The following is a 9,332-nucleotide window of genomic DNA, read 5'->3' on the forward strand; positions in this document are numbered from 1 at the left end:
TAATGAACACCTGAACTATTTCAAATTATGGGGTGGTAGTGTTAATAGAGTGTGGTCTGTTTTAAAGGGTGGACGTGGCTCATAGGTTTTGTTTTTTTGTTTTGGCTGTGCCGTGTGGCATGTAGGATCTTAGTTCCCCAACCAAGGATCAGACCCATGCCCCCTGCAAAGGAAACACGGAGTCTTAACCACTGGACCGCCAGGGAAGTCTGCAGCTCACAGTTTTGATGGTGCACACAGGTTCAAGTTTACGGGCCTTCTCTTAAAAAACAAAGGTTTACGGCTAGGCTTTTCCTCCGCACCTCGAAAGCAGGGGGAGGGCTCGGTCTAGCTGAACCACCCACCTTCTGGCTGCTTGAAGGGCAATGCCCTTGCTGCTGTGGTTTCCTGATTACCGACAAGAGGCTTACCTGTCAAGCTCTTCTCTGGGTGCTCTTGAAATGTGTACCTCAGGTACGCCAGGGCTGCCTCAGGTTGAAGTTTCTTCGTCGGCGAAAGACAGAATGTTCTTCTCTGCTGCACCAAGAGCACTTTCCCATGTACACTCAGGGAAGGCTTTTCCCCCTCTCAACAGGGCTCAAAAGTCTTGACTGGAGTACTTCAGAAATAGGTCTGGTTTATACTTTTATAAAAACAAGCAGAGTCTGGGCAATTCCTAGCGTGGAATAGCACTGGTGATCTGAATTTTTCCTAGGCAAGCACATGGATGGTGCTACCAAAGGGCAAATGGATAGCACTTTGGTCCCCACTCAATAAGGAGAGAGGGTGGCAATCCCCGCTTGGTGAAAGTGAAGGTGGCATCTTATGAAAAGAGAGGCTGGTGTTCACGGAGAGAAAAGGCAGATGACAGGTGGAGGTGTGAGGTGGAGGAATGGTGCCTCGATGTGTCCATTCTACAGGCCTGCGGGAAAGAATTTATATTTTCTGGGTTTTTTTTTTTTGATGGAATATGCTGATAGTCCATATGTACATTTGGAAAATAATTAAAGTAATATTAGAAATGGTCGTGGAAAAGTCTTGAACCTGGAATTGGCTGGGACTCTGTCCTGAGCATGCTGTATTTATCAGTGTACTTTGGAGTTGCCCCCGAGGAGCCTCTGTACCTCATGTCCCTGGCTGCAAGGGACCCTCGGAGGAGCTGCCTGTTTGCACTGAGTTGGGAAGAGCTGGGGATTCTTCCTCCTTTACAGGGTGGTGCTAGTAGGACGGGGAGAGTTTGCCTTGTCCTGGGAAGGTCTCATCATGGGTCAAATTTGCTCAACTAGTGTGTGACAGGTGAAGAACAATGGAGCCTGGGAATATCTCCTCTCCCTCCCCCCTTTCTCACCGCCACACATGCCTGTCCCTCTTTCTTCTTGGGGGTAAGAAAGAGAATGTAGAATGGACTTGGATTTATATTTTCATTCCTGAGACTGTAAAGCAGTTCCTGCCACTTTTCTGGAAATCTCTCTAACGGTGAAACTTCTTTTCTCCTCTCTTCCTTACCAGTATTTTCTCTCAAGTGTAAAACCATGGTTTAGAGTGCAGGCTTTGAGACCAGATAGACTGTGGGATGGCTGTGGCATCTTATTAAAACTCAGTGATGCAGTATCCCCATCTATAAAATGGAGCTATGTTACTGTCCAGATGGTTAAAAGGATTCATTGATATAATATACAGTCAGTAGTTAGCATATTGCTGGGCACACAGTAAGTTCCCAATAAATGACACCTATTATTATTATAGTAGGTAAACTCTCTATGGTACCTAGAATTGTGTTTGGCATTAGGTAACCAAAAACTGGTAGAAATAATTATATTACTGATTTCAGTGGCTCTTGAGGAGCTTCAAACTGAGCGTACCTCCTAGGGAGGTCCTCAGAGCCTTTTTTGTTTTCTTTCAAGCACCTGACCAAATACTCTGGCAACAGGTGAGCAGCGTGATTCCAACAACAGCCTGCAGCTGTGTTGTCCTGATGAGCCTGTGCATATTTGAAGTTTCACTTTAGAAAGCAAGAAACACATCCTAGTGAACAGGCCTAGCTTATATGGGGCAAGACTTTTCCAAAGTCACAGTGAGACTGAATTAAGTTAAGCATTTATTCACCACCTTGCCATGTATCCAGCATGGCCCTCAGAGAGCTAACGGTCCAGTGTGAAGCCTTAAAACTTATATTTGTATTGCTTTTTAAGGAAGAAAAAATGTGAAAAGTCAATAGGAGTAAAATATGGTGCCCTCTTGGACTCTCCCTTTGGCAGTACCATTTGTGTAGTGATGGAGAACTTGGGCTTGAATCGTTGTTGCTCTGCCACCTGCTCACCCCGTGGTCTTGGGCAAATCATCTCCGCTCTTAGGGCCCTAGCTTGCCTATCCATATAATGGGTTACTAATATCTCCACTTCAACGCTTTTAAGAATTATGCGGAGTAATTCACGGGAAGTACCTCCAACAGTGCCTGGCGTTTAGTTCAGTCCATGTTTGTTATTATTAGTTTTATCTCCTCCTTCCAGCAGCCAAAAGGATTGTATTTTGCAGTACCATGACTGACTAGGTGATCCAAGTCAGGGGTGTCCAGAGTGGTGCTAGGGTCTTATTTTGGTGCCTTAAGCCCAATACGACCTTAAGGGTGCTTTCAGACCTTGGGGCCTTTTTCTTTCTTTTTTTTTTTTTTTTTTTTTGCGGTACGCCGGCCTCTCACTGTTGTGGCCTCTCCCGTTGCGGGGCACAGGCTCCGTACGCGCAGGCCCAGCGGCCATAGCTCACGGGCCCAGCCGCTCCGCGGCATGTGGGATTTTCCGGGACCGGGGCACGAACCCGTGTCCCCTGCATCGGCAGGCGGACTCTCAACCACTGCGCCACCAGGGAAGCCCCTCTTTCTTTCTCTTGAAATGTACTTTTCTCACCCTCTCGGTTTCAGTACTCGGGATTTCCCGCGGAAAGATCTGAATCTGATCACGACAGCCAGTGGGGCGGCAGTCCTCTGACAGACGCGGCCTCCCCGCAGCTGCTGGACCCCGCGGACCGGCCGGGCTCTCAGCACGACGCGTCGTGCGCCTACAGGCAGTTCTCGGAACGCGGCTCTCTCTGCTACGGCTTCGCGCTCGACCCCTCCAGGCTGGTGGAGGAGAGGCATTTCCACACCCAGGCCTGCGAGGGCGGCCGGTGTGAGGCAGGCAGGTACTTCCTGGGAGCGCCGCAGGCGGGGAGGGAGCCCTGGTGGGGCTCTCGCGCAGCCTTGCCCCTGACCAAGGCCTCCCCGGAAAGCAGAGACGCCTATGAGAGCAGCATGCCTCACATCGCCTCGGTCCACAGGATCCACGGTAAGGGCGGCTCCAGCGACTCCAGCGTTGCGCCTCTGGGCAGGTTTATCATAGTCTAGCTTTGACCCTGGAGTGATCCCCACCCAATGGTTTTCTCCTTGAATTTGCAAATCAGAAACTCTAACCAATGGGATTTAAAAAACCAAATCCACTCTTTTGAAGTGTATTAATGTTGCTGATATTTGCTAAATACATTTGTTTTGGACAGGCGAGTAAACATGATTCCCCCCTTTTTTTTTTTTTTTTGCGGTACGCGGGCCTCTCACTCTTGTGGCCTCTCCCATTGTGGAGCACAGGCTCCGGACGCACAGACTCAGCGGCCATGGCTCACGGGCCCAGCCGCTCCGCGGCATGTGGGATCCTCCCAGACCGGGGCACGAACCCGTGTCCCCTGCATCGGCAGGCGGACTCTCAACCACTGCGCCACCAGGGAAGCCCCATGATTCCCATTTTAACATCAAGAAAAAAAAAAGTAAAGAAATTAAAGTGAATTGTTACGTCTATTGAACTTGTAGTCTGTATGCATCTAAATTTCTCATTTTAACATCAAGAAAAAAAAAGTAAAGAAATTAAAGTGAATTGTTACGTCTATTGAACTTGTAGTATGTCTGCATTTAAATTTCTTGTGTATTATTTTCTTCTGTATTCTCACCCTTCAAATGTGGTCCGGAGTAGTTTGGGGCTCATCTAGCAGGGTTTCTCAATGAGGGCACTATTGGCGTGTTGGGGAGGCCTGCCTTTGTTTTATGGCCTATCACTCATGTCACAGGTGTTTTAACCTCCCTGGTCCTCTGGGCATTAAATGCCAGTAACTGTCCCCTTCCCCCATCATATGGCAACCCACAGTATCGTATCCTCTGTGAGTTGAGGATGGAGTGAGGTGTGGGACCCATGGGGATTTTCACCTTGGGATTATTACACGGCTCTACAAACACACAGAAATGGGCGCTGCAGTTAAAGCCTTTAGTGTTATGAATGCTCTTCTTTATCCATTTCAATGTAAACTGGTCAGGGAGAGCTCATTCTTTCCATTCCAAGCTTAGGTCCAGGCAGGTCTTGAAAACCCTTCCCATTTTCTTAAAAGTCAGTGACACTAAGATTGATCCAATGGCTGTGCTATTACTCTTCTTGCTGTGTCTCTAGGATAAGAAATGTGCTAGACACTGTTGTTCTCACACATAGAAGTCTCCTGCACATACCACCTAGGCACTTACTGTTTTCTATGAATGGTTTTGCTTTGTTTCCGTTTTTGCTTTCTATTTTTCTGCTTTTATTCTGAATTTCTCTAGTTTGGTAGCCTGGGAATGAAAACCCAGGGCAAAGGGCAATTGCTTACCCAAGAATGGAGTGAAGTGAAAATCCTGCCTTAACCCACATGGTCAGGAGGAAGATATTAGAAATAAAATGAGAAGAAAAGGGAAAAGGAAAGCAATGACTAGTGTGATCCCAGGGTTCTCTGTTGCATTAAGCAGTTTACAGCTTTCATATATCCCTTTCTGTTTCTTTTCCCTCTTTTTATATTGACTTCAGACTGTTTTGAGAATAACGTAATTTATGGAATAATATTTTAGGTGCACTTTTCCTCCATATTAGATCTCTTTCCTTGGTTCGAAACAAGTTGTTATTAACATTTAAAATATTTATTCTTATTTCAGAAGCAATATCAGGGTTACTGTATGATTATGTGTGAAACAGATTTTTTTTTACCACTGGATTTGAGAAGGCAATATTTATATTTTTAATTGGAACTATATATATATATATATATATATATATATATATATATATATATCCATGCACACAGATACACACACACAAATATATGAATATGTATACATATTTTAAACCTTCAAATAGTTTAATAACTTCAAATAGTTTAATAACTAATGTTAGAGCTTTATTGTAACTCTACTTAAGAAACATGTAGCAATTTTAACATTTTAGGTGATTTAGTTGGAATTGAGAAGCTAGTCCAGCCTATATCATCATCTTCCTCAAACCCAATGGAAAGCATTATCTAAGCATCACTTCAACATAGCACTTCTCTAGACAATAACAGAAACCAAATCCTATGTATTTTTCTTTTATTATTTACAGTCAGACAGGTCCAGGGATGTGCATCCATGGACAAGTATAAACATACTTTACTGTCTTGCTAATTGGCATTCACAACCCACGAACAAAGTTTACCTTCTAGAAAACTTGTTATAAACTTCATCTGCACTTAAAAGCCACTGAGAACTATGAATTCCAGGACAATATGTTGACACTGTCATGTGAGCCTGTGTCTGTTTCAAATATCGGTGCATATATTAAAATGGAAAAATATAAGGTTTCTTTTAATAGGAAAAAGAAATACACTTACAATACTGGGGGTGATTTTTGAGACCACTTACTTTTTTACTTTTTCTAATTTCTAGGGCGAGGTCATTGGGATGAAGATAGTGTGGTCAGTTCTCCAGACCCTGGGTCTGCCAGCGAATCAGGTGACCGGTATCGCACTGAGCAGTATCAAAGTAGCCCACATGAACCTAGCAAAATCGAAACTCTGATCAGAGCCACCCAGCAAATGATTAAAGAAGAAGAGAACAGGTTGCAGCTGAGGAAAGCCCCCCCAGACCAACTGGCTTCCATTAATGGAGCTGGGAAAAAACACTCCCTCTGTTTTGCAAACTACCAGCAGCCCCCAACGACAGGCGAAGTCTGTCACAGCTCCGCTCTTGCCAGCACTTCACCATGTGACCACATCCAGCAGAGAGAGAGAAAGATGCTGAGCCCCCGCGAAAATGACTACGACAACAGCCCCACAGCACTGTCGCGGATAAGTAGTCCCAATTCGGATCGCATTTCCAAATCCAGTTTGATCCTAGCTAAAGACTATCTACATTCGGATATGTCTCCTCATCAGACGGCAGGAGACCATCCTGCCGTCTCTCCAAACTGCTTTGGCTCTCACCGGCAGTATTTTGATAAGCATGCTTACACATTAACTGGATACGCCCTGGAGCACTTATATGATAGCGAAACTATTAGAAACTATTCCTTGGGCTGTAATGGCTCACACTTTGATGTAACTTCCCATCTAAGGATGCAGCCGGATCCAGCACAAGGACACAAGGGAACATCTGTTATAATAACCAATGGAAGCTGATGTTTTTTCTAAAATATTTTGTTCTTGAAGGATCTCTGAAACATATTTATCATTTAATGGCCCATTACCAGCATTTACAATGCCACAGATTGTTAGAGTGGATAATTTAAGTTACTGGGTATTTGACATGTGTTCTTGTGAAATCAAAGATAACAGCACTGGCATTCAGGGTTATACACAGATAATGGAGCTAAAGTGAATACACAAATTGCCCCTCTATTTATATGGGAACCAGAATAGATAAATTTTGAATTGAAAAATACTTGTGTAGATTAAGTGAGCATATATATCACATGGAAGGACCGATGGATGACAACAATCATTATGATGATCCAGTGAACTTCATACACACAGACCACTATCCACAAACTGCTATATATACTTTACATATGGAAATGTAGACTATATACCATAAATATACCCCAAGTGGGTAAGCTTCCTTAACCCTAGCACATTAAGCATCTTAAAGAAATTTCCATTCCCAAAATAACTTAGAAAGAGATATATCTTGTAAACTGGTTTCTTCTTTGTGGTTTCAACCATCCAGCTCATTTGGTTCAGGCATAAATTAGGGAAATGGTTCTGGATATGATACAAGAATGAGTTTTCACCTGACATCCATTATAAGCAATCAGGAAGTGGTGATTTTTCACCTTACTTTTGAGTTAGACAAAGAACAGGATCACACTGACATAGCAGTAAGGGTTTTTCTAAGTAAAAACACTGAGATAGTGGGACACACATCAAAAGCCTGGTGTGCCCAACTGGAAATAGATCAGTAGAGATGGAAAGGCCAGAGGCAGAGAAAAATGAAATGATATCTCAAACAATTTCAGGGTCAGCATATGTAATCAACATATTTGGGGCTTGTAAAACTAACCAAATAAAAATTCAAACTAATTCACCAAGAAAAAATGGCTGAGAAGTGCAAAAAAAAAAAAAAAAAAACCCCCCACACACAAAAAACTAAGGGAAACCAGTGAATGCTACATGACAGCAGTGTGTTTGAACACATTTCAAAGCACAGATGTGCAAATGTGACATGTGGAAAGCCTCAGGAGAGAGTCTAAGATAAAAGCCTAGGCTGACAGACAAGTGGTTAGAAGGGTACGAGTAGTACTCTGACTGAAGGAACAGTCAAAGCGTTCATTTTTCCATATTGTTTGTAAACAGCAAAAAACAAACTTGGTCTTACATTCATCTGATACAGTAGAAAGACCATCAGACTAGATGCCGAGATCTCTGAGTTCCAGTTTGACCCTGCCTGTAACTTATTTTGGGAGCACAGATGTATCACTGACTACACCTGGGCCCCAAGTTCTTTATCTGTATGGCAGGTCTAAAGTTCCAAGGTTCTGTGGTTCGTTCGTGCAGCAGTACTGAACTTGTTAACCAGTTATCTCTCTGCTGTGAGTTGTCAAGGCTCATCATTCTGGCTTACCTGCACTCATACAGAGGTCTAGATGCTTTGAAACTTAAGCAGGCGCATGGGCTCTTTTAGGCATATTATAGTTGCAATCAACTTTCTAGTTCAGCCGAGATATAGATGGTAGAAACTGATGAGGGAGAAGAAAAATAAGTAAGATTTATTTAATACATCATTCTCTAGTAATCAAAGCAAAGTGACATAAGTGATTAGAGAAATTTTATAGAAAATATTTCCTAGGAGTCCCATGCCTGAAACTCTTGCCATATGGAAGGGGGGAGGGAGGTATTAGAACTAACATTTTGAAAACAGAACATGACATTGAACACTCAGGGATTGGTAGTATATTTTCATCATTTAACACAGTTATTTGGCAGTCCAGAGGCAGGTGACAATCTGAATGATGGTAATCTGAGAGATGAATACTGGGTTGTTTGTACGTGAGAAAGGAGGCTACATAAAATTAAATAAATAGCTCTTGGGTATGACAGCAACATTTGTGCTGTAAATGAAAAAGGTGCACGTGAGTGAGAAAGTTAGTGGTTATCATATATACTTTCAAAAATGTTAAAAGAACAATAAAAACTAAAATTTGAACTATACAAGCAAAAGTATTTATGGAAAACCCTGGTACACTTAAAATGGATTTTTGATCAATTTGCAACATGAAATAAGGTTTTAGGAATGCTAAAGTTTTTGCAGAATTCTGTAGATGGACAAATGGTTCAAAGGCACAGATATCTCAAGAATATGGTGCATTTTGGAAAGGAAATCTACACAGATGTGTTTTACTAATGGATACACATTCTACCAAAAATGTCAAGGACAGATAGTATAAAAGAAATGGAATCTTAAGAATCAAGAAAAATGAATTGATATGAAAGAAAACACTGTCCAAGTAATTTCAGTGGGATTTTTCTATGGGAGATAGTTAACTGATGAAAGAAATAAATTATGAACTCTACAATTAGGGGGTAGTCAGAAGGAATAATGCTCTTTAAAATGGTATGACAAATATTTTTAAGTAAAGACAGAATTAACTGAATTACATCTTAATTAAATTTTTGGTAGATTGATCCAGTTTCAAACACAACCTATTTATTTAATTTATGTGTCAATAATTTTATGGTAGCAGCTTTATTACATTACATATAATGCTTATATATGTATATGTATGTTCCCATTTAAAATTAATCTTAAATTGGCTTTAGTTTTAATACTTGATTTCCGTTACTTTGCTAAATGCTGAGAATTGACTGAAATAGAGAAGTATGATTTTTATATCACTTTGGGGGTTCATAAAAATGTGTTATATCCAATTATTAGAACAATATGTAACCATTCATTAGATGATGCAAACCCCATGCTTTCTAGTAATAGTAGGAGTATCTTTGTTTCCCATTTTACCTGTCTGCCCTACCTAATTTAAAAATTTGGACGACCAAAGAAATAAATG

General features: G+C 41.9%; 1 protein-coding gene across 2 annotated transcripts in view; it reads left to right on the top strand.

Annotated features, from left to right (window-relative positions):
- The window catches only part of SIM1 (SIM bHLH transcription factor 1), a 67,517-nt gene extending 60,145 nt beyond the window's left edge, over window positions 1–7,372 (top strand). For both annotated transcript variants that reach the window (XM_060114634.1, XM_060114633.1), the window contains 2 exons: window positions 2,897–3,299; window positions 5,720–7,372. In XM_060114634.1, the coding sequence (XP_059970617.1) occupies window positions 2,897–3,299; window positions 5,720–6,450 (1,134 nt within the window). In that variant the 3' untranslated portion in view covers window positions 6,451–7,372. The remainder of the gene's footprint in view (window positions 1–2,896; window positions 3,300–5,719) is intronic.
- The last annotated feature ends 1,960 nt before the right edge of the window (window positions 7,373–9,332 follow it).

The sequence above is a fragment of the Mesoplodon densirostris genome, chromosome 12, assembly GCF_025265405.1.
Source record: "Mesoplodon densirostris isolate mMesDen1 chromosome 12, mMesDen1 primary haplotype, whole genome shotgun sequence".
In the NCBI taxonomy this organism is placed as follows: Eukaryota; Metazoa; Chordata; class Mammalia; order Artiodactyla; family Ziphiidae; genus Mesoplodon; species Mesoplodon densirostris.